At 45.1% G+C, this 25438-nt stretch overlaps 2 protein-coding genes across 6 annotated transcripts; one reads left to right on the top strand and one right to left on the bottom strand.

Annotated features, from left to right (window-relative positions):
* Positions 1-9789: 9789 nt before the first annotated feature.
* Positions 9790-18728, top strand: LOC148870521 (peroxidase P7-like). Of its 5 annotated transcripts, XR_016106463.1 has the most exons (5): positions 9790-10202; positions 10325-10516; positions 10628-10961; positions 17900-18065; positions 18145-18728. XR_016106463.1 is itself a non-coding variant. In XM_088967245.1 (4 exons), exons 1-4 carry the CDS (start codon positions 9978-9980, stop codon positions 18531-18533), a joined length of 972 nt encoding a protein of 323 aa, XP_088823371.1. In that variant the 5' UTR covers positions 9790-9977; the 3' UTR covers positions 18534-18728. The 5 variants fall into 5 exon arrangements, 4 of the variants coding, with proteins under 4 accessions (XP_088823371.1, XP_088823373.1, XP_088823372.1 ...); XM_088967245.1 differs by lacking the exon at positions 10628-10961; XM_088967247.1 differs by having other exon boundaries at positions 10637-10961; positions 17900-18210.
* A 2590-nt stretch (positions 18729-21318) lies between these two features.
* LOC148870520 (peroxidase RIP1-like) lies at positions 21319-23228 on the bottom strand. The gene is made up of 3 exons (XM_088969617.1): positions 22731-23228; positions 22398-22592; positions 21319-22030 (listed from the first exon to the last, which is right to left on the bottom strand). The coding sequence occupies exons 1-3, from the start codon at positions 22941-22943 to the stop codon at positions 21476-21478; spliced, it is 963 nt and encodes a 320-aa protein (XP_088825743.1). The 5' UTR covers positions 22944-23228; the 3' UTR covers positions 21319-21475.
* Positions 23229-25438: the final 2210 nt, after the last annotated feature.

Below are 25438 nucleotides of genomic sequence, written 5' to 3'. Positions count from 1 at the left end.
TTAGTGTAATTCTACTTTCTTCAATTTTCCCTTAAGCTTTCTTTATTCTATTTTTGAGTTTTTGTTCTATACTTACTATCCTTTTTTTTTTTTGACGGTCCAACAAGCTAGTGCGCCTCAAGCAAATAAATTCGGAAGTGAATTTTAGATCTCTCTCTAAATTTGGTAAACAAGTCTGAGATACATAGCATAAGAAACCAAAATATAAAAAACAAAAGAATAGATATCCTTGTAATTTCTTATGGGCTGGACTTTTATGTAATCGGTCTAAGGACGGGGTTTGGGCCACCCACTTTGCAATGCAGTGGGCTCTCAGGCCACTATCTTGACAAACTGGGCTGGACTTATTAGTGAAAGACCAAACATGATGTGGAGTGTGGATATCGGGCTCGTGGGGTTTCTGCTAATAAAAGGGTGAACGGGTGAAGCACTGCATTGAGTTGGATCATGGATCATGAATGTGGTCTGACCGGGACAGGCAAGGCAACTAGCAGGACCTGGTGTTTTCAGGTTTTATCAGTTTGTATTACTCCAGTCCAGATTATGACTTTGGCTGCTATGAAGAGGAGACATGTTGGACAATTTGACCAGTAAATCCCAGGATTAATATACTCTCATCTCAAATTTGGTGAATTGTATAAACACCATCATCATACTGAGCTGCTGCTTCGATGAGATGATCATTTTCATCTTTTTGCTAGGCGGCCGTCTCTGAGGTTATGTGTTCCAATTATTGTCCTATTTTTTGGCCTTACAATAATTATTGTCCTCGATTGTGTCGAGAAAGCTTACCCCTTCACTTATTTTGATCGTTTCCCGTTGGCATTTTATTAGGATGCTGATTCCAGGAAGTTTCTCTCTCTCTAGATAAGAGATGCTGCGCGCACAAACGCTGTACCAAAATTGATGAGCACAAAAGTTATAAGAAAAATGGTGAGCATACTACTGGTTTTACTTATGATCCTTACAGGTTACTAATCCATCTTATACCACAAATTAGGAATAACAATAACAATTGAAGGGCCCACTTGGAATGACAATACCCACTTAGCAAGTCTACAAATTTCACCTCCACATATTCACTTATGGCCTGATGAAATGAATACATGAAATCATGCATGACCAATGAAGAGGGTCTCTTATCTAATGAACGTGCTCAACATCTACATCACACGAACCTTCCACATATCAGTGAGTGGGCAGAGGGAGAGGAGGAAGGGGCAAGGCCAATTGTTAGTCGCGCTTGGGCCCGGTTGTTGGGTGAATCCTTCGGTTTTTCTTGTGGTGTGTTTGGTTTAAAGGAAAAAGTAAGAAAAGAAAGGGAAAGGTAAAAAAACTTTTACAAATCTTACATAGGTTTTCCTTCTTTTCCCTTTCTTTTCTTACATTTTCTTTCAAACCAAACATAAACTTGGAATTTGGCTGTCGTTCCCCGGTTCATGGTTTCCAGTGGGGTATTTACTATGTTTTGTTTTAGGCTGAATTTAGTGTTGCTTACACGTATGGCTGTAAAGCTTTTTTAGTTTTGTTTAGGTTCCAAGCTTTTCTGAGCCAATCTGTTAGCTGTTGGCTAGTGTCGCTGTAAATTCTCTTTTTTCTTTTAATAATTTTTTTTCTTTTATTCTTCAAAGAAAAAAACAATCTTCCACATATCAAGATTAGGCCCAACAGCCAAACAATTCCTTTCTTCTGGGAAATTTGGATGGCTATTTTATAAGGGTGATGTACTGGTTTGTAGGTCCAAGCCCATTCAAGGCGTAGCCTCTGCCATTCTTCCGGCCTCCGATGGATGGACGGTCTGGATAAGTCACGTGGCATAGAAGAAGAAAAGTCTTTTAGAGAGGAAGCTGAAGTGACAACTGATATGTTAGAAGTGCGATGCACGTGGCAGGTCACACCAACCATGACCATAAGATGTGCCTCTCTGTATCAGTTGTCACTTCAGCTTACGGAGTGGACTTGAATTCCAACAAAGTGTACAGCCTTGGGTCCATGGCATTGTGGTCCTGATCCAGGCAGCCAGTGGTTTGGGTTCTGTGGTCCATCAAATGTTTTTCCAGTAGCTGTGCAGAAAAAGGAAGGTTCTTGCAGTGAAAATTTAAACTACATACAAATTTTTAATCTTGTTCAATTTTATATTCATTTGTTTGTCGCTATCCTTTCTGATGTAACTGTTTTCGGCCACATACCAATGTTTTGTGAAGTAAAATTTTTTGACTAAGTACCTCGTTATTTGACCCGGTGGTGGCGTGCCTTAGTGATGAGCTACTTGGTGGTGAACTGCCTACTGGCGAACTGCTCAGTAGAGAACTGCCTAGGGGTGAACTGCTCAGTGGCGAACTACCTGGTGGCGAGCTCCCTGGTGGTGAACTACCTGGTGGCGAATTGCTTGGTGGCGAACTGCCTGGTGGCGAGCTGCCTACTAGACGGCCAGTGACTTAGAGAATGCTGGAGCTCCCTGGTGCGGCGCAATCCAACTACCCTCAGCATGAGGTGGTCTTCTTTCCTTTGTAGGCAATGGGAGCTGAGGGACCTGCGAGAACTTCATCTTTTCCTCCTCTTTATAGGTGGCGGGAGCTGAGGGACCTGCGAGAACTCCATCTTTTCCTCCTCTTTATAGGTGGCGGGAGCTGAGGGACCTGCGAGAACTCCATCTTTTCCTCCTCTTTGTAGGTGGCGGGAGCTGAGGGACCTCCGAGAACTCCATCTTTTCTTCCTCTTTGTAGGCGGTGGGAGCTGAAGGACCTGGGAGAACTGAATCAGAGGTCCCGGTGGTATTTTCCCGGCGGGGGCTCTCCGACGCTTAAGTTAGCACTCCTATTGTAGAGAGCTTTGAAGATAATATGAGAGAGCTAGAGAGTAGGGGTTACTTCCCTTTTTTCCTCCTCTTCCCCTTTGGGGGGTGAGGTCTTTATATACCGGAGTCCTCGCGGGTTAGGTGGGTGAAAAGCCTCCAAACGGTAAGACTCGTCGCATCTTGTCAGAACCGGGGTACGGTGGTGAACTCTTCGAGGTTGTCAGGCTGGCGCTTGTGTCAGGCGGCCAGGTCGGCGCCTGGGCCGGGTTGTCAGGGGGGCGCCTGCGTCAATCGGCGGGTCAATGTCTAGGCCAGGTGATCAAGTCGGTGCCTGTGTCAGTCGGCGGGTCAGTGTCTAGACCAGGTCGTCAAGCTGGCGCTTGTGTCAGTTGGCGGGTCAGTGTCTAAGCCAGGTTTGTTGGTGGGCGCCTTATGGGCGGCTTGGCCGGATCATGCGCTAGGCTGGTCCAGGTCGGCTAGTTCGCGCAGGCCACGCGCGCGTGTCGCGCAGGTCACGTGTGCCGCGCGCAGGTCGCGCAAGCGCGCGTCATGCCGTGCGCAGGTTGCGCCAGGCCGGCCAGACTGGTGCCCGGGTGGGTCACCAACTTCGTAAGTTTGTTGGTTGGGTGTTTTCCTAGTTGTCACGAGGTGCCACGTGTCACAATTTCACTGGAGGGCCAAATCTGCCCTCATCAATAGCCCCCCACTCCCGAGCTGATAGTAACTCAACGAAGGGAGTAGATTTCTTTTGGCCCGTAAGTTGATGAGCTAGTAAGTGTTGATCCAATTACTAGTGTGGCCCATAGGCTTTGGGAGTGACTCATAGTCTACTCTTCTTTGACTTTGCCCGTGCCGGAGAGGCGACCGAGTCTTTAGAGTAATGTGGCTCATAGGCTTTGGGAGTGACCAGTGGTCTACTCTTTTCTAACTTTGCCCATGCCGGAGAGGCGACCGGATCTTAAGTAGTAATGTGGCCCATAGGCTTGGCCTGCATCAGTTTCGTAATGCCGGTCACCTACTCCTATAAGAAGCTACTAAGGGCTCGACCTTCGGGGGCAGCACTACTAACTTTAGGTTGCCAACTCACACGGGAGCCTTGGAAGGCTCGACCGATAAGGGCGCCTATGTAGTTAGTTGGCCGCCAACTCCCGCGAAAGCCACGAAGAGCTCATCTTTGTAGGGGGGACCGTGCGGAGAGGACTGATGTGGCATTATCTGAATTGAAAGTAAGGTTGGTAGAGCTACTTAGTCCGTTAGCTCCCTGCATAATCTCTGAGTTCATAAAAAATGTAAACTATAAAGCGATGGCTTCAATTTCTAAAAAGTGACAACTTAGCTTTGGCAAGATGAGAACTTAGCTTTTGTAGGATGAGAACTTAGCTTTTTGTCGCATGTTACCACAAACGACGCCAATTGATGTAACCGTTTTCGGCCACGTACCAATGTTTTGTGATGTAAAATTTTTTGCCTAAGTACCTCGTTATTTGACACGGTGGTGGCGTGCCTTAGTGATGAGCTACTTGGTGGTGAACTGCCTACTGGCGAACTGCTCGGTGGAGAATTGCTTGGGGGCGAACTGCCTGATGGCGAACTACCCGGTGGCGAACTGCCTGGTGTCGAGCTCCTTGGTGGCGAACTGCCTGGTGGTGAACTGCTTGGTGGCGAACTGCCTGGTGGTGAACTGCTTGGTGGCGAACTGCCTGGTGACAAACTGCCTAGTGGCGAACTGCTCGGTGGCGAGCTGCTCGGTGGTGAACTGCCTGGTGGCAAATTTCCTGGTGGCGAACTGCCTGGTGGTGAACTACCTGGTGGTGAATTGCCTGGTGGCGAACTGCCTAGTGGCGAGCTGCTCGGTGGCAAACTGCCTACTAGACGACCGGTGGCTTAGAGAATGCTAGAGCTCCCTGGTGCGGTGCAATCCGACTGCCCTCAGCATGAGGTAGTCTTCTTTCCTTTGTAGGCAGCGGGAGCTGAGGGACCTGCGAGAACTTCATCTTTTCCGCCTCTTTGTAGGTGGCGGGAGCTGAGGGACCTGCGAGAACTCCATCTTTTCCTCCTCTTTGTAGGTGGCGGGAGCTGAGGGACCTCCGAGAACTCCATCTTTTCCTCCTCTTTGTAGGCGGCGGGAGCTGAAGGACCTGGGAGAACTGAATCAGAGGTCCCGGGGGTATTTTCCCGCGGGGGCTCTCCGACGCTTAAGTTAGCACTCCTGTTGTAGAGAGCTTTGAAGATAATATGAGAGAGCTAGAGAGCAGGGGTTACTTCCCTTTTTTCCTCCTCTTCCCCTTTGGGGGGTGAGGTCTTTCTATATAGGAGTCCTCGCGGGTTAGGTGGGTGAAAAGCCTCCCAACGGTAAGACTTGTCGCATCTTGTCAGAACCGGGGTACGGTGGTGAACTCTTCGAGGTCGTCAGGCTGGCGCTTGTGTCAGGCAGCTAGGTCGGCGCCTGCGTCAGTCGGCGGGTCAATGTCTAGGCCAGGTCATCAGGTCGGCACTTGTGTCAGTCGGCGGGTCAGTGTCTAGACCAGGTCGTCAAGCTGGCACCTGTGTCAATCAGCGGGTCAGTGTCTAAGCCAGGTTTGTTGGTGGAATCCATTCCCGCAAAAGCCACGAAGAGCTCATCTTTGTAGGGGGGACCTTGCGGAGAGGACTGATGTGGCATTCTGAATTGAAAGTAAGGTTGGTAGAGCTACTTAGTCCGTTAGCTCCCCGCATAATCTCTGAGTTCATAAAAATGTAAACTATAAAGCGATGGCTTCAATTTCTAAAAAGTGACGACTTAGCTTTAGCAAGATGAGAGCTTAGCTTTTGTAGGATGAGAACTTAGCTTTTTGTAGCGTGTTACCACAAACGACGCCAATTGATGTAACCATTTTTCGGCCACGTACCAATGTTTAGTGATGAGTTACTTGGTGGTGAACTGCCTACTGGCGAACTGATCGGTGGAGAACTGCCTAGGGGCGAACTGCCTGGTGGCGAACTGCCCTGTGGAAAACTGCCTGGTGTCGAGCTCCTTGGTGGCGAACTGCCTAGTGGCGAACTGCTTGGTGGCGAACTGCCTGGTGGTGAGCTACTTGGTGGCGAACTGCCTGGTGGCAAACTACCTGGTGGCGAACTGCTCGATGGCGAACTGCCTGGTGGCAAATTGCCTGGTGGCGAACTGCCTAGTGGTGAACTGCCTAGTGGCGAATTGCCTGGTGGCGAACTGCCTAGTGGTGAACTGCCTAGTGGCGAATTGCCTGGTGGCGAACTGCCTGGTGGCGAGCTGCTCGGTGGCAAACTGGCTACTAGACGGCCAGTGACTTAGAGAATGCTGGAGCTCCCTGGTGCGGTGCAATCCGACTGTCCTCAGCATGAGGTCATCTTCTTTCCTTTGTAGGCAGCGGGAGCTGAGGGACCTGCGAGAACTTCATCCTTTCCGCCTCTTTGTAGGTGGTGGGAGCTGAGGGACCTACGAGAACTCCATCTTTTCCTCCTCTTTGTAGGTGGCGGGAGCTGAGGGACCTCCGAGAACTCCATCTTTTCCTTCTCTTTGTAGGCGGCGGGAGCTGAAGGACCTGGGAGAACTGAATCAGAGGTCCCGGGGTTATTTTCCTGGTGGGGGCTCTCCGATGCTTAAGTTAGCACTCTTATTGTAGAGAGCTTTGAAGATAATATGAGAGAGCTAGAGAGCAGGGGTTACTTCCCTTTTTTCCTCCTCTTCCCCTTTGGGGTTGAGGTCTTTATATACCGGAGTCCTCGCGGGTTAGGTGGGTGAAAAGCCTCCAAACGGTAAGACTCGCTACATCTTGTCAGAACCGGGGTACGGTGGTGAACTCCTCGAGGTCGTCAGGTTGGCGCTTGTGTCAGGCAGCCAGGTCGACGCCTGGGCCGGGTTGTCACGGGGGCCCTGCGTCAGTCGATGGGTCAGTGTCTAGGCCAGGTCGTCAGGTCAGCGCCTGTGTCAGTCGGTGGGTGAGTGTCTAGACTAGGTCGTCAAGTTGGCGCCTGTGTCAGTTAGCGGGTCAATGTCTAGGCCAGGTTTGTCGGTGGGCGCTTTATGGGCGGCTTGGCTGGATCATGCGCTAGTTTGGTCCAGGTCGGCTAGATCGCGCAGGCCACACGCAGTTCGCGCATGTTGTGGGCAGTTCGCGCAGGCCGCGCGCCAGGCCTCACGCAGTTCGCGCAGGCCGCGCGCAGGTCGCGTGTGCCCCGCACAGGTCGCGTGTGCCCCGCGCAGGTCGCGCAGGCGCGCGTCAGGCCGCGCGCAGGTCGCGCCAGGCCGGCCAGACTGGTGCCCGGGTGGGTCACCAACTTCGTAAGTTTGTTGGTTGGGTGTTTTCCTAATTGTCACGAGGTGCCACGTGTCACAATTTCACTGGAGGGCCAAATCTGTCCTCATCACTTTGTATTTTTACTTGGTGAAAAATTTGTTCTTTTTATCTCGTTTACAATGGCATAAATTTTGCATTCCAAAACCTGATGCAAAATTTCCACCACTTTCCTTTTACCTTAGTATTATGTCATATTAAAGTTGAGGACCGTATCATTCTACTTCCTATTTTATTTCTTACAACCAAGGTTCAAAGTATCGATATGATACGAGTTTCGGTCGTATCGTATCAGTACTTAAAAATGACCAAAACTTTATTTTATTTTTTGTTTTTTTTCTTTTCCACATTTTGTTTTTTTGAGAAGCTTTTAACATGCTTTTTATTATTAAAAAAATTAGGGGTACCATATCTTTTTCGAAAGATACGATATGATATGCCCCGTATCGAACATATTGTATCGATATTTTGAACCTTACTTACAACCAAACAAGACAAACTCAAAACATATTTTGGTAGAAAGATAAAATCAAATATGAGATAAAATTACACCAAAATTTACATTTAGTCTATTTGCACTCCCTATGCACCAGTGAAAATAAAATTCACACTGCATGCAGACAATCAGAGCCTAAAAGAAGAGAGAAGTCCGAACTCCCCAAATCAATTCAACCCTGAATCTTATGTCTCTGTTTGGTTTGAAAGAAAAAATAAGGAAAGGAAGGTTACAAACGTTGTATAATTTTCTTATGTTTCCGTACCTTTTCCTTCAAACCAAACATCACCTATATGTAAATTGTGAACTCCAACAGCCCAACTAAGTATGGGTCTTCTCTTATTTACAAACTATTCGTTACACTAATGAATAGGGATTCAAATGGATCCTTCTATGTCCAATCCAATTCACTCCAACTTGATTTGTTTTAAATTAAGATATACGTTTATTTATTAGTAAAGTTGGTTTGAATGTTGTGATTTTAATAAAAAGAACCATTCAAATAATAAATATCAAAAATATTTTTAATTCATTTTATTAATTACATATAACATTTTGATTTGATCGTTTTTAATTTGTTAAAGCTGTGTTTGGGGGCTTCTAATAAGTGATTCTGATTCACATTGCATTCAAAAAGCCTAAAACACTCCAAAATCACTCAGGATCTGCTCCCCGCAAATTGTTTGGACATCTCTACCCATGTAACACTATCGCTGTGCATGTATATGGAATATCTCCTTATGAATGAAAAGATTAATATGGAACTAGTTGGCAGCAGATAGAAAGCCCCCAAAATAATATTTGGTAGAAAAGCTGCAAACGGGCTTTTCTTTTGGACCCAATATCCCATACTACTAGCTTTTTACGTTTGTGAAAAGTGTGTTTTCATATTTTTCAGAAAAAACCGACAGAAAAATACCTCACCAAACGCACCCTGATATTCTTATTATAATTAGAATTCAACTCGAATCCTAAGTAATCAAATTTGGATATCCAATCTGTTTGTACTTTGCAGTAGCCAGCTCTGACAGTCTAGTAACGAAACCCCAGTCCCCCACCCCACGTGTAGGTTGTCGTTTAATGCACATGCACGTTGCCATAATGTATGGGGGAAAGGAGAGGTCAAAGTAAAAGGTGACAAATCAAACTTGGGGTTTTGTAGATATAAAATCAAAGCTATAATTAAGGCGGTTCCAATCAAGACTTTTCTCCCGCAAGAGGACATCAGATCAGTAACATCAGTTCTCCCACCTTCACAAATCACAGAGTTGAAATTAGACCTGGCAATTGGGTTGGGTGGGTCCGGTTCGGATTGGGTCAACTTATTTTTGTTGATTTTGGGTTGGATTGAATTTCGGGTTGGATGGTTAAATGTTAGACCCTAACTTTAAATGTTCGGATTATGGTTGACCCATGGGTTAATTTGGGTCAATAATTAAAATTTAAAAATAACAAAAATTTACATAAAAATGTCAAAATAAAAAAATAATCTTAAAATTTCAAATATAAAATAAAAATCTTGAACATTTAACAATTTAAAGAGTAAACAATAAAAGTAAAGACTAAATCAAAAAAATTAAAAAGTGAAAATTTTTAATAATGCATAAATAATCCTAATTAGACTTGACAATTGGGTCAACAGGTTGACCCATGACCCAACCCAGTCCAACCTAACCCAGTTTTTTTGGGTTGGGTCAAATCGGGTCATTTTCACATTCGGGTAGTTAAATATGAGACCCTAACCCTATTTTTTCGGATTGGGTTGGATTGGATTTGCAGGTTGGGTCAATTTTTGCCAGGTCTAATTGACACAGACACCTGGACATCGACAAAATGCTTTTATTAAGCAATTGTGTAAGCTAGCCACACACCTCCCTACTAATTTTATCTTCACAGAAGAAAATCATGGTCAAGACAGACCAAAGCTGGTTTTTGGTACTTTTACCAAATGGACAAAAGCATTGAGAGAGACACCAATAATTTGTACATCTGTAATAATAATAATAATAATAATAATAATAATAATAATAATAATAATAATAATAATAATAATAATAATAATATAGATCAGTTGCTTTTTTTGGAAGGGTTAATTTAGTCACTTGGAACAATTGGATTAGTGGTTGGGGCCTCCATGGGCCAACAAAATCCAATAATTGCGTACTGGAAATCCAATCTGCCTGTGTCGGCGAACTCCATTAGGATTTAGGAGCGTGTCCTGTGCCCAAGCAAAGGAAATATCTCTAGTTTGTATAGGCCCCATTTTCACTAATGCAATAGGGTTAGCAGCTAAGTGTTGGGACTTGGGAGGCCTCCACAGGGTTGTAGTTGTAGCACTCATTCATCTCATCGATCGTATTCGTCGTGTTCATTCATGTCATATGTCATGGCTCCCTTTCCCTACAGCTTCCTCTGCTGTGCCCTCATTGTTGCAGGTCTTTGTGTTGCTGTTGAATGCAAGCTTTCGTCCAATTACTATTCTTCCACATGCCCAAATGCTCTTGCTATTGTCAACTCTGCCGTGGTTGCAGCCATTAAGAAGGGGACACGAATCGGCGCCTCCCTAATCCGATTACATTTTCATGACTGCTTTGTAAATGTAAGCCTCATTTTAGTATTTTAATTTAATTTTTACCGCCCTCACCACCTCTCTGATCAGCTGGGTGTACGTACGTACATAGTAGATTAACAGACAAGGAGGTGTGTGTGTATGACGATCAGGGTTGCGATGGATCCATACTTCTCGACGACACGGCGAGCTTCACAGGTGAGAAAACAGCTTTTCCCAACAACAATTCTGTTCGAGGTTTCGACGTCGTCGATGACATAAAATCACGCTTGGAGAACAGGTGCCCTGGAGTAGTGTCGTGTGCTGATATTCTCGCGATAGCAGCTCGTGACTCGGTTGTCTATGTGAGTGCACTCATTAATTAGCAGCCTCATTCAACATCCATTAGCGAATCTTTTTCCTTTCTACCCTGGTACAGGAACCTGGCCCCCGGGTTGATAAAGTGATGGGCCCAGTTCGTGCAGGTCTTTACTGCACACTTTGTCACCAGCCAACGATGCCCCAAAACAGAGGAAAGCATCTTCAGAGTAATCCAAAGGGAAGGAGAATCCATTCAGGGCTACATCAAGCGATTCAACGAAGCATGCTTGCAGATACCGCGGTTGGACCCCGCAGTGCAGCTCGCGGTGGCCAAAAGAGGGGTAATGCACAAAGAATTCAAATGGCACATGGTGGCTAACCAGCCCGCAACCGTGGTTGAATTCCTCAAGCTCGCGGACAAGTTCATGAGGACAGAGGAAGAAATCAACCAACGAACCGAAGGAGGGAACAAGAAAAGAAAGAGGGAAGGCAAGCTCTCCAACCCAGTCGACAGAAAAAACCCAACCTGGGAGCCGAAGCCGAACCAGTCGTTTCGAGCTCCCCTAGCAGTTTGGACGGATTACATGCCGTTAAACACAAGGCGGACCGAGATCTTCATGACGATCAAGGATGCCCCGTATGTGAAGTGGCCACCTCGCCTAAAGGGAAATCAGAACGAGAGAAATAAGAATTTGTATTGTAGTTTCCATAGAAACCATGGTCATAGTACCAAGCAGTGTAATAACCTCCGGGACGAGATAAAGGGGCTCATCCGTCGCGGATACTTGAGAAACTTTGTACAACACAACAATAATAATAATAAGGCTGGTCGGCAAGGGGAGCATGAAAAAGATGCCCCCGAGTCTAGCAGCAGACCTGCCGAACCGTTGCAACGACAGCCTCTGGAAGAGAGGCCAGTTCGGGGAACCATCCACGTGATAGTGGGAGGTTCGGTGGTAGTAGGGTGTACATCGGTAGCGGCCCGAACTTTAGTTCGCGAAGCGGCCCTCGAGGAATGGAACCCCCCAAAGAGACCAAAGACTAAAGAACAAATCTTCTTCACGGAGGACGACGCGCGAGAGGTCCGCTACCCCCATGATGACGCGCTTGTCATTAAACTAAGGATCAACGACTTCGAGGTCAGACGCGTACTCGTAGATTCGGGCAGCTCAGCGGACATCCTCTTTAAATCAGCGTTTGACCAGCTACAGTTACAGAGGAGCGAGCTGAAGCCCGCGAACACTCCCCTGGTGGGTTTCAGCGGAGAGGAAGTTAGACCCCTCGGAAAAATAACAGTACCTGTGGAAGTTGACACATGGCCTTGTGCGGTCAGACTCAACCATGATTTCCTGGTGGTCGCAACCCCCTCCCCATACAATGTCATAATAGGGCGGCCGATCACGCATATCCAACAATGAGGCAGAGTACGAAGTACTGATAGCTAGGCTGGATCTAGCGCGAGAGGTAAAGGCAAAGCACTTGGTCATCTGTAGCGATTCCCAGCTCGTGGCCAACCAAGTTACGGGCGAGTATGAAGCACGCGAGCTCTCCATGATCGCATATTTGGCGAAAGTAAAAGAGGCCCTGCTCAACTTCCAGTCACACTTCATTAGGCAAATCCCGAGGTCAGAGAACACTGAGGCCGACGCTCTGTCCCAGTTAGCCAGCACAAGTCACAACAACATGAGAACCGTGTACATAGAGGACTTACCTCGGCCTAGTATTCTCAGGGGCAGAGGAGGTCGCTCCCGTCCTGGAAGCAGAGCCAAGCTGAATCGACCCACTCGCGAGCTTCTTGATAGACGGAACCCTCCCTGCAGAACGCAATGCGGCCAAGAGGGTGCACCGTCAGGCAGCCAAATACGTCATAATAGACGAACGGTTATACCGACGGTCCTACACGCTCCCCTACTTGCGTTGCCTGCGACCTGCCGAAGCCGATTTCACACTCCGCGACACTCATGAAGGCCTGTGTGGCGAACACTTGGAGGGCAGAGCACTCGCCCAAAAAGCACTTCGACAAGAATACTACTGGCCAACGATGAAGGAAGAAGCTGTCGAGCTTGTCAGAAAATGCGACAAGTGTCAGAAGCACGCCAATATCCACCATCAACCTGCCTCTGACCTCAAATACCTCGACCTCCTGGGGCCATTCCCACCAGCAACAAGTGGAAGAAAATTCCTAGTTGTTGCAGTAGATTACTTTACGAAGTGGATAGAAGTCGAACCTCTGGCAACTGTTACGGCCCGAAACATACAGAACTTCTTTTGGAAGAACATAGTATGTCGCTTCGGGTTACCTCGGGTACTAATTTCCGACAACGGCAAGCAGTTTGAGGATATCAAGTTCCAAGAGTGGTGCCAGAACATGGGGATTCGGCAAAACTTCACATCAGCCGCGCACCCGCAGGCAAATGGTCAGACAGAAGTAATGAACAGAGCCATCCTGCGTGGACTGAAAGCACGTCTGGATCGAGCTAAGGGATTGTGGGCCGAAGAGCTACCAAGTGTCTTATGGGCTCACCGAACTACAGAAAAAACCGCCACGGGAGAAACCCCCTTCAACCTCACCTACGACACTGAAGCAGTGATCTCGGCGGAAATAGAAGTACCAACATTGCGACTAGAAACATACGACGATCGGACAAACGGAGACGAGTTACGTACCAACCTTGACCTATTGGACGAGGTAAGGGACCTCGCGCACATCCGGACAGCGGCATACCAGCAGCAGGTAGCTCGCTACTACATTTCCAGAGTAAAGCAACGAAGCTTCCGAGTTGGCGACCTGGTCCTTCGTAAGATTATGGTGCCTGAACCCGGCGTTGGCAAACTTGGACCAAACTGGGAAGGGCCCTATAAAGTAAAAAGAGCGCTCGGGGGGCATACGAACTTGAAACCTTGGAAGGAAAACAAGTACCTCGAGTGTGGAACATCGTGAACTTAAGGCGATACTACCTATAAACCGCCAAGCGAAGTGGACGAAATCAGGTCCTATGGGCCACGATGCAGAGCCAAGAGGAACCTTGGCGTAAACAAGCAAAGAAGTCGAGCATATTATCAGCTCGACAAAAAATCAGTTCGCTACTAAAAGCCTTTGCGGAAAAACAGGTCGCGGAAGTATAATAACCCAGACAAGAAAGTGGCATATTCAGTCCGACAAAGAATCAGTTCGGGGAAAAGGAACACTTGGGCAAAAAGATTATCTATTCCGTTGCAAGAAACAGGAGTACATTGGCCATAAGAAGGGACTTACAAAAAAAAAAACGTTGTTACATGCCCGGAGCTACTTCTTCGCCATCAGAAGGCACTTCAACAACACCCGAAGACCCTGCCTCTCCTTTAGAGTCCGGCTCGCCATCGGCAGCATTGGCCATCTTCTGAGTTATACACGAAGTGGATATGGCACTAACATCGAGGTCGGGGTACGTGTTCTGGATCATCCACCTGCTCAGTTTGAACCTCCTCCTGTAAGTATCCACCATCAGATCGTCAAAACGCAGAGAGGCAATGTAGTCTTGAACGACCTTCTTCTTGGCGTCTTCAATGCCTTGGGAAAAAATCTATGTTCTCTCCCTGATGTCCTCCTGAAGATATTCGACTTGATGCTGCAAATCCAACTTCAAGTCCGCCATGTGCTTGACAACTACCCCCATGGCCTCGGCATCATGCTAAGACCTTGCCTGCCTGGCCATTGCGACGCGAGCAGCCTCTTCAGCAGCATAAGCGGCCGCCTCAGCAGCTCGGGTATTCGCCTCTACAGCACGGAAAGCCTCTTCTGCAGCATGGGTGGTGGCCTCAGCAGTTTGCGCTTGTCGCGAGCTCCTCTCCACTTGGGCTGCTAAGGCATGAATCGAAGAATTCACCTACCAAAAGAAACAAGTGAGCAATAACAGCAAAAGCGACATAAAATGAAAAAGGCAGATGGAATCTAACTTACCACCATAGCATGTGTTACGGCGCGGAAGGCGACCTGATTCAAAGGAAGATCGGTCCACGCCGCGATCTCCTCAGGGAAAGTAGCCTCCCTACTCTTCTGAAGAGCGTAGTTTGGCGTCAACACGCTCCTGAACTCCCCTTGAGCTCCCGAACCCGAGGGCCCAGCCCGCGCATGAGCGGACACAGAGTGAGCAGGAGCACTTGAGTATGCAGGAGCGCCCGTATGAGTGGTCTCAGCGTAAGGCGCCCCGGCAGTTTCATGCATCGGTGGAGTCACCTCGGGCTCCCTGGGCAGATCCTCTAGCGTGTGGTTTGGAACTTGGGGCTCCTCATCCAAGGGCAGCTCGGTACGAGTTCGCTTGGCGACCCGCTTCCTCCTCTTCATACCTTGGAACAGACGCCCCCATGAGTTCTCTCCGTGTCCAGCACACCTGCAGAAACGAGTTCGACATCAGAAAAAATGAAGGAACAAAGCAAGCAAGAAACCGCATAGCTAGAAACCTACCCAAACTCAGGCCGGCTGCAATAAGCTTGGCCTCCATTAAGTAGTGAAGGCACTTTAAACCTTGCCGTGCTCATTTCCGGAGGCCCTTCACCGTCTCTTTATCGAGAGTAACACCTGAATCAGGAGTGGCCTCACCCCACCCAGTCTGAAAGGGTCATCCTTGTGCACTTCGCACACCGAAATAGTCCCGCTTCCACGCCGGGACCTTATTAGGAAGATCGTGCAGAAGCTTAAAGCCCTGGCGAGGAGAAAGGTAATACGCCCGTCTTCCCCCAGGAAGAGAGCCCGCCTATCTCTTGAGCATCAAGATGGAGGAGAATATCTCTAAGTCTAAGGGAAAATTCTGCTCGCAAAAAAGGGAAACTGTCCCCACCAGGTTTCGAATAGAGTTCGGATGAAGTTGGCCAATGGTGACACCGAAGTGGTTTATGACTTCGACGAGAAGGGGGTGGAAAGGAAGTCGCAACCCCTCAGCGAGCTGCTCTCGGAAAATCATGATCTCATCAGGACCGTGTTCCCAAGGAAAGCTACCCGAAGGAATAAAATACATATACCCCCCCGGAAGATTGTAAGACATAAGTATAGATTGAAGCCCCACAAGCGTCATGGTCGAGGGACCAAACCTGTCTAGCATCCGACCTCGGCGAGAGGTAGACGCCAAACTGCCCAAAGCAGCTTGGCCTACTGGTTCATAGTCCTCGAGTTCCACCTCAGGATCACTGAGACATTGAGGAAAAGGTGGATTCAGGAAGGTACTCACCGGAAGAAAGTTTTGAAGGCTCCAGAGACGGGAACAAGCCAAAGAACCTTGAAGGCTATGTAACTAGCCTTGACGCTAGCTGGAAAAAACTTGGACGCGAGCTGAAAAGTTGGACGCAAGCTTAGTAAACAAACCGCAAAAGTGACAAATCGACTGGGGTCCCCCACTATTTATAGCTACAGTAACCAAGAACCGACCGTGCAGATCAAAGACGATCCGACGGCCCACGTTTGCGCTGACCGCACGTCCCATAAGGTCGAGATGTGATTGGCGCACGTCTTTCCGAAAAGAGCGAAACGTCAGCGCACACCTTCTTGAAACCGACATCGCGCCGACATGCGTCTTTCTGAAACTGACCGCCACACGTCTCCCTGACAGCCGCCCGCGCACGTACAACAGTGGCACTCTTTTTTCAAGTTTGAATGACCCGCTGTCACGTCCTAACGGCGCGAAATTTTGAAATTTAAAATGCGCGCTGTCACAACCATCAACATTTATGAGTAGACACGTTTCCAGCCTTCTCGAAAACCGAATAACCCTGGCAAAAGCAACTCGCACAGTCAAGATTCGAAAGACGGGACAAATCCACCTACTACCTCGAGAAACTCCCCGCACCAGGGCAAGACCCTTGGCACGAGGAGTGGGGGGCAATTGATGAAGGAAGATTTGGCCCGACCTCATAGTTATGCGACACGTGGCAAAAACAATAGCTCGGCAAAAGGGCCAAGCCTAGGCGTGAACAAGAGGACACCAGCGGACCGAACTCCCTACGGGGGGCCCGAACTCACCCTTGGCCCAAAACCAGAGTAATCCAAACTGGCCAACCTTGTAACAACTCGGGATATACCTCGCCGAACTGGCCAACCTTGTAACAGCTTGGGGTATACCTCACCGAACTGTCCAACCTTATAAATAGCTCGGGATATACCTCGCCGAACTAGCCAACCTTGTAACAGCTCGGGGTATACTTCGCCGAACTGGCCTGCCTTGTAACGGTTCGGGATACACCTCGCTGAACTGACCTGCCCTATAGATACCTCCGAACTCAAGACTTCGCCTCGCTCACCACTCCGCATCACCTTTGGGCACCAAAACCAAACAAGTCGTACCATGCCTGACATTGAAGAAGTCTGTGCCTGAGGGCGCCGCACCTGACTGACTTGGGATCTGACGCTTGGCGGCCGCAATCTAAACGGCCACCTGCCACCGCCACTGACACCACCATCTCCAGTTAGAGAGACGGTTAGGCAGTGACGGTTCTGTCCCAGCAGAAAGAACGACGACCGAATTGACAAGCGCAAGGGTAATCGTACCCGACCTGACAAGGGCCTCGGAGCGAGTGCGCAAAGTGATTATAAGAGCCCCTACCCCCAACAAACAAGGTATGCAAACTTTGCGCTATCTGGTGTTATCTTGCTTTTGAAGGATTCTAACTTGAGCTTCGGAGCCACTACATCGGGTTCCCCCTAGAGCTTCCTCGTCTCCTCCGTTTCAAGTTCCCTGCTACCTAGTATAGAAGCAAGGTCGTTGATAGCTAAGACCGGCTGAATCGCGCTTTATCAATATATATATATAAAGAAATGGACAATCATGTGGGCTTGTCAAAGCTGCGCCCACCACACCACTCAGTATTGAGTCGACTCGTCTAAAGACTAAGAACGTTGATCAACCTTGCGCGTCTAAACTCGTGAATTTATAAACTGGGCCATCCAACTTGAACTTTGACGCTAGAGAGGAGTCCATGCATGTCTATTTGTAATGACACTGTAGTGAGGACTACTCCTAATGCGACTTCCAAAACCTGCGTAGTTTTTCCAGGTAAAGGCAGCCGTGTTAAAATTCGTCTCGACCGAAGTCACATCTGATGAGAAGCCCACTTGTTTCCAATTAATCCGCTATGTTCATTTCCAGATTAGGGTTGAGTGAGTGTGACCCGCTGGCCTGGGCCACGAAACAGTAGTGAAAACTGAAGTGATTCTGGGTTTTGAAGAACACTTGGTCCGGCACTGGCGACAAGTTTCCATGTCTCTCTTCAAAGTTGAAACATGTTGACTGTGCATAGAAATTCTATGCCGGCAACCTTATATGCATGGATTATGCCACTCCATTTTCTTTGATCAGTCCCAGCAGCCTACTTGTTTCTCCAAAATAATCTTTGTAATCTAATATAGCGCACTCTGTTCAAGTTCTGATGAATTTTTTATTTGGGGGTTATTGTTTCAGCTAGGCGGGCCATCATGGACCGTTGGATTAGGAAGGAGAGACTCCATCACGGCCAACATAACAGCGGCCAATTCTGATATCCCTCCACCCACTTCAAATCTTACTGTCCTTCAAACTAGATTTGCGGCAAAAGGGCTTTCCCTCAAAGACATGGTGGCTCTTTCAGGTACGTTGTCTGCACATGAAATAAACAGTATCTGAGCAAGAGACCCTGCAGTCGGATTCGCCCTGTTTAATTTTTGCAGGTTCACACACTATTGGGCTGGCCAGATGCACAATATTCCGTAGTCGGATCTACAACGATTCCAATATCGATGCTTCCTTCGCCATGTCGCTGCAGAGCAAGTGCCCGAGAAGCGGGAACGATAACAAGCTTGCGGGTCTAGATGCTGAAACCCCAAAAATTTTTGATAATTTGTACTATAAGAATTTGCTGAGTGGGAAGGGACTTCTTCACACGGACCAGGAGCTGTTTAATGGCAGCTCCACTACTGATTCTCTGGTTAAGAAATACGTGGACAAGCCTTCTAGCTTTTTTAAGGACTTTGCTAAGGCCATGGTTAAAATGGGTAAGATAAGCCCTCTCACAGGAACTAAGGGGGAGATCAGACTCAACTGTAGAAAAATCAACTAATTAAGATATATGTCGCTTGGCCACAGGTTTCCAACCGAATTGAATTTACTCAAGTCCATAGTCAGTGACCATCTTTTTTTCTGTCTAGCTTGTATTATGTTGATTTACCAAATAAATAAAGCAATAACAATAACACTGTATGATCTTAATTATACAAGTAAGATAAAGTTGGTTTTAGTTTATAATGGAAGAAAACTCATATGTCTATATTAATTAATATTAATAGAGTTGATTAGGATAGGTGTTTTATTACTTTAGGATTCCTTTAATTTCTTTAATTTTTGTTGATCTGTATTGTACTTGGAAACTTATACTTGGTCTTGCATTAGTCATGAATCCTTCAAACAAAAAATGCAAACACCCTTGATCCAAAGAAAATGCATGGAATTATGTGCATTAATGGTAGTTCATTGTACATAAGAATTGGACACCACCATTGATCCAAGAACTTAAATTATTAAGTTGTGGGTCAATCCCTATATATGTGTCTCTTGTATCAGTCCTTTTTGTTTCAATGTAGACTCTCTTCATTTTATACACCCATATGTAAGTCCCGACAATCAATGAGAAAACCCAACATAGAATTCCAAAGGTGAATGGTTAGTAAACGACACGAGCACACCCAGTTTTTAAATTGGAAGTATAGAGAAGCCTACCCTAAGGCTGGTTTGAAGGAAAAAGTAGGGAGAGGAAAGGAAAGAAAGGGAAACATTTACAAATGTTGTATAAGTTTTTCTGCATTTCCCTTCCTTTCCCTACTTTTTCATTAGGAACGTCTCCCCATAAATGATAACCAGAGATATTCTTAATATACAATTAGTGACTTGAAAAGAACTTTCAGCCCTTAATATTCACCATGAAAAATTATTGTACCTACAATTTGGTAGGAGCCAACATTTTCTCGAGATAGCTGCAAGTATGGTTTGTGGGTAAGAGATCTAAAATGCATATCAATCATATATGATATTTGGATTTAACTTTTATGATTTGTGTATAAGTCAAAGCAATTATCTACCATATATTATAATTATAGGTTATATTAATGTAATACATTAAGGTAGGTGGCCCTTCCAATATTGATTAAGAATCAAGCAAAATCTCACTGGATCTGTAGGGGAATAGTGAAGTAGAGATCATACTAACAAAACACATTCCAACACCCTACCAACATGATTTGATACCGCCTATCTCATACATGGCAAATCCTACTTTTATGGTGGTTTCCAGTCTCATGGTTGAGATGTACCGTATCAGGTTATGTTGATAGGGTGTTGGCAGGAAATCCCATCTTCCTGCTGAGATCGAATACCTACATCATCACTTGCTGTCTGCACCCCAACAGTGCATGCGCAACTTTACTACTCTTGTATTCCAAATTTTCAATCAAGGGCTAGCTCTTAATATTTGATAATTAAGAAAGGGAGGTTCATCACTTGTGTGTGGATGTTACATTCGAACAATGGACACACCTTCTCTCTCCAACCCCTTGCTTGGAGCATGGATTCAGTCCTGGCAAAGCCATCATCATACTGTCTTCATAGCCCTTTGCAACTGTGTATTGAGAATATCTCAACATGAACAACAATATATAAATATAGAGATATTTTCAATGCATGACTGCAAAAGGCTGCTAGAAGGGTGTGAGGTCAGACCAAGTGCAAATTCCCTTGCTCGATGCCAATATTCCTTCTCCCGCCTCCTCTTTTCAATCACATGATGTTAATTAATACAAATGCCAACATATGAATAGTTCTCTAAAAAAGGACTCTGGATCTCATGCCCATAATAACTCTGCCCATGTCTATCCACAACACACTATCCCGTAAATTGAGAATATCTCTCTTTGCATAATATTATGTAGGAGGATGAAATATTCTTCATTTGTGACTGTGATGTTATGTGGGTAAGCATGGGCAGAGTTTGTGTGGAGAGGAGATCCAGATTCAAAAAAAAAAAAAAAAGGTTTGAACTTGTTATTTTTCGTGAAATGTGAGAACTTGTTAATTTCGTGAAATGTGAGTTATGAATAAGGGCCAGCACAAGATGCCTATATATAATGTACCGTATGAGTTATGGCATCCCCAAATTAGTGGCCCAAGTTTTGACGACATGCTCAATTTTGGTTCTTGATCAGGGTTCCTCTATAGTCTAAATTTCTCCGGTCTCCACCATTTGTGAAGATGTTAAAACCGCAATGTGTTAATCTGAATTTCATGACGTGAGTTATGCATAGCCACAATATATATGTGCACAATAAAAGAAAAGGGGGGCATCGCTATCGCTCATGATACTGGTTATAGCAATGTGGGGGTGGTATAAGTGGACTGAGCATGGTCCTAAGCAGAAGAAAAAGGATAAGAAGAAATATGTAGGAGAAAGGGCTTTTTTTTATTTATTTATTAGGGCTTGGGTGGATGAACTTCTAATTTTCAAAATAAAAAAAATAAACCAAGTGATAGGGTGGATGGCACTAGTCTCTCCCTATGCCAATAAAAAATGCCCATCAAATCATCATCATCAGTCGCACATTGATTGGCATTTTGTTTTGCATATGCAAACGCTAATTGTCCTTAATAATCTACTCTTTACAATAATTTAAGCTACTTAAAAGTTTAATGATTGGGCCTTAACGCCAGCCTGTGCACCGTTCTCTCCACCCCACACAGATTAATATGTACATAAAGCGAGAGAGATTTCTTGACAAGAACACAAGCTTTCCTGTTTTTCTTTTTTCTTTTTTAATTAACCGTGTAGTTATTTAGACCAATTTTTTGACAGCTTTCACTTTTCAAAATAACAATAACTTTTCAAATTTGGTGTCTTCCCTTCCGGAAGGAACGGAGATAAATTATTGTACGACTTGACACATGAAATCCAAACAAAAACACGCACATATACATACGAAGCGGCGCAGAGCAAGCATCCATCACAACTTCCGCCTTTTAGCTGGAGTTCACCTTTCTACAGTTCACTCGGATCTGTCCCTGCTTTCCAGTCAGCGGCTTTATATTTCCCATTTTAATCATAGACTTGGCAAAAGCCGCTGAGAAAGCTTTGAAGTTGGTGCTGTAGGTCTTCACCAGTGAGTCAGTTGAGCCACCATTAAATAATTCCTGATCCGAGTGAAGAAGACCCTTTCTCTTCACTAAGTTGGTAAAATATACCGTATCGAAGAGTGACCGTGTGTGGTCTAGGGGAGCAAAATTGTTGTCACCTCCAGAGACGGGGCAAATTGCTTGTCTTGCACGAGCGTAGCTTGGATGGATGTTTGTGTCATTGTAAATGCGGCTTCTGAAGATAATGCACCGTGCTAAGCCGATTGTGTGTCCACCCGACAGCGCCACTAGGTCTTTTCTGTTCAGCCCTTGATTCTTAAAGTTACTGATGAGTGTGGAAAGGTTCGAAAATGGGGAGGGAAGGTTGACGGTAGCCAGGGTCCTGTTCGCAGTGATCGAGTCTCTCCTCCCTAATAGCACCTTCCATGTTGGCCCACCTAGCTGCAGATGATGTTTCCAATGCATTTTTCATGAGTATATATAGATCTAGTTTGATCAAACACTGTTAACCATGGATCTGATATATAGCTAGCTGAAGAAAAAAACAGAAATAATTGAAATAGTGAAGAGGTGTTCGATTTGTATTGTAGTTTTCAAAGTGGATAAAACAGAATATTTTCTTCAAAGACGATGACCAAGAACATTTAAGCTAAAATCAAGTATTGCCATTTCAAAAATGGCAATAGGGAGACCAATGAATCCAGTAGAAGTGTTTCAGATGTTGTCATTATTGTTGTAAAGAATTTCATCTCTAATTGGAAAAACAGAAGTCATAGTAACTTGTGACTGAAGAACATTTGATACCCACCGCAACTACAGAGTCACGAGCTGCGACAGCCAAAATATCCGCGCAGGACACGACTGAACCTCCGCAAGCTTTGTCTACGGCAGATTTAATTTTATCGACGACATTGAATCCTCTAACAGAGTTATTATTGGGAGGAGCAGTCTTCTCGGTAGGAAAACTGGAAGTGTTATCTAGCAGAATTGAAGCATCACAACCCTACATAACAACAAAGAGGATAAGTAGAGTTGTATATATATGCAGGAAGGCATATGCCACCACCAAACCATGATTACTGTGGAATACATAGCAACATTGTATCTTACATATATAGCGTAACAGTTTCATAATTCTTACATTAACGAAGCAATCATGGAAATGAAGACGAAGCAATGAAGCACCCATGCGAGTCTCCTTCTTCACAGCTTCCTCTACTATTTTCTTAATGGTTGGCAAGGCCTGGGGACATACTTTATTGTAGAAAGTTGGTGAGAGATTTGCAGAGAAAGCTGCGGTTGCTAGAGCGACCATGATCAAAACACGCAGGGACATCATGCTACGTGAAGCCATATCTCTTGCTTAAGGCTCGATGGATCGACGATGCGCTTGTCTTTGAGTCTTAAAATGCCATTGCTATTTATAGATAAAAGGATAAGCGGGAGAGAGAGAGAAGATGCATATACTTGAATCTGCATTTGGTTAATTATGCCACCTGGTTTGCTTTTCAACCAAGTACACGTGGCAAACTAGAAGCAGCTAGTTGGAGCAATGCATGAAACACCTCAGTTACACCAAATATTAATATACTAAAATATTATTAGAAACATGGTAATATTCTTGGGATCGATTAAAGGTAGCTATTGTTCCTATCATTAAGCAGCTTTATTAATTTGGGGACGAGGGTGGGGTTGGGTTGGGGGCAGCGGCTAGCTGTAGGTGGTGTAATGGAGCTGAATTTTACTATGAATGATGATTGATGAATGTGCATATATCCCATCAATCACCAAGGACCATGTAATCTGATCTATACCCTGTAGGGAGTGCCTGTAGCTAGCCAGAAAAATTAAGCAGATGAGATGGTGAGGTGAGTTGCTACTGGAAAACAACTGAAAGAGACGGCCAACCACTCTTGGCGCTTTGTATGACTAATGCAGCTAGCCTTGCATTGCATGAACATGATGAATCTCTCTAAGGCATTGTTGTCTTCCGTTATTAATGCTTCAATTATTATTTTATTTCTTTCATTTCTTTAATACTTATTGCGTTATTTTTTTTTGAGGGAGCCAAAGAAACGAAGATTGGTATTGCACTAAGACACATAGGCAAGGTCTAGCCATCCAACCCTAGTTAATGGTCAATCAATGAAATCGTTTACAACTTTTTTCATTGGACAATAGTGATATAAGAGTCGAAGGCTTGGCTTGGCTGGGCATACATGCCAAATGCCAAAGTATAGTGATTTGAGTGTAAAATATATTTTACTTTTATTTTAAATTACATATGAATTGTAAAATAAAGCAAAATCCATAGCCAAAGGTATAAACCATTTTTTTAACATTTGCACTCTCATCGGATTGACCACATGCAAATTTTGAAAAGGCATTTCTATTAATATACAGTAAGCATTCAGAATTAAGATTGACACAATGAGGAAAAAATGAATCGATTAAACCCCTTGGTAAAATTACTGACGATATATTCATATTTAAAAGAGAGAGAGAGAGAGAGAGAGAGACAGAAAGGCCACATTGCCCTATCTACCGATCGATAAAGATAAAATGCCAACGTCTTTCTACAAGGACACAATGCCAACCTCTTTCTACAAGGACACGTATGGCTTGGCTTAACGCCGCCCTCTTACTTTAGGAATCGAACGAAATACAGAGGAAGACAGAGACTGGCCATTGGGGCCGGGGTAACCCTCCAAAACAACACAACTAAAATATTTAACTAATTTGCAATAATATAATACACCTTCTCTAACTTTTTTTTTTCGTGGCCTAACTTTGTAATATATCCCAACCACCTCACTTCTACTTGTCAACTCTCAATCTCTCTGGCCAACTTGTCTCACTGCCTGTAAATCACATAAATTAGACTGACTGTTACTACCGGCCGGATTATGTGCATACAGATCGATCTCAGTAATACATCCGTTTATAAAGCAATAAAACCCGGATCCACCCAAACTTCCTCCAATGTTATAATATTTATATACTAAATTAATTAAACATGGGTTTGGATATCATGTTTTTATAAAAAATGCGATGTTCCAAACATCTCTGCCTTGTGTTTTTCTTAAACTGTTTTGCTCATTTCACTGGGTGAATTGTCCCGTTCGCTGAAGCGACCAATCTGCTACCACTCTAACTTTCTCAGTAGACATCTGGTTCATGTATTCAGATATAGCAAAAGATGTGTCTGATCATGTATGGTTATTTTTAGCTGATTTAACTGATGGCATTCAATATATATTCATCAGGTCTAATTTTAGACCAACTCAGATCATGTAGTAGGTAACCCGGTCCTGAGCCAACCGGGCCGGTGACAGCCCTATATATAAAATCCATACAAATTAGAAAATAAAGAATTATCGCGGATAATGTGTCCATACATGTAGAGACAATTAGTTAAACGATTATTGTGTCCCAGACTCCCCACAACATGAAAGCAAAGCTTAAAAAGCAAGATATGTCCTCCAACCCATGTTACTTCGTTTTTATTGTTTGTGTCGTTTATATATCATGTCTTGTCTCCCTGTTCGATATCGTCGGAAGGAGCAACTGTTATGACGATAAGACTTGGCCTTTGTAGTAATAAATATAAAACAACAACCTACACTTGATCTTTGTTTATTATATAAGTTCGTACATGCATGCATGGGATGCCACAGCCTAACTAATTAATTAACCTTGTTGATCAACCGACATTGATATTTCAATATTTTTATTTAAAAAATCATTATATAATCTGCAAACCAAGTGGATGATTACCACATTTTCAAATTTTTTCTTCATTTTACTTTCCTTTAAAAATAAGGGTCTGTTTGGTTCACAATTGAAATC

This window comes from Nelumbo lutea, chromosome 2 (genome assembly GCF_056320005.1).
Source record: "Nelumbo lutea isolate HS-2025 chromosome 2, American lotus-T2T, whole genome shotgun sequence".
In the NCBI taxonomy this organism is placed as follows: Eukaryota; Viridiplantae; Streptophyta; class Magnoliopsida; order Proteales; family Nelumbonaceae; genus Nelumbo; species Nelumbo lutea.
This window is presented reverse-complemented; position numbering and strand designations above follow the sequence as displayed.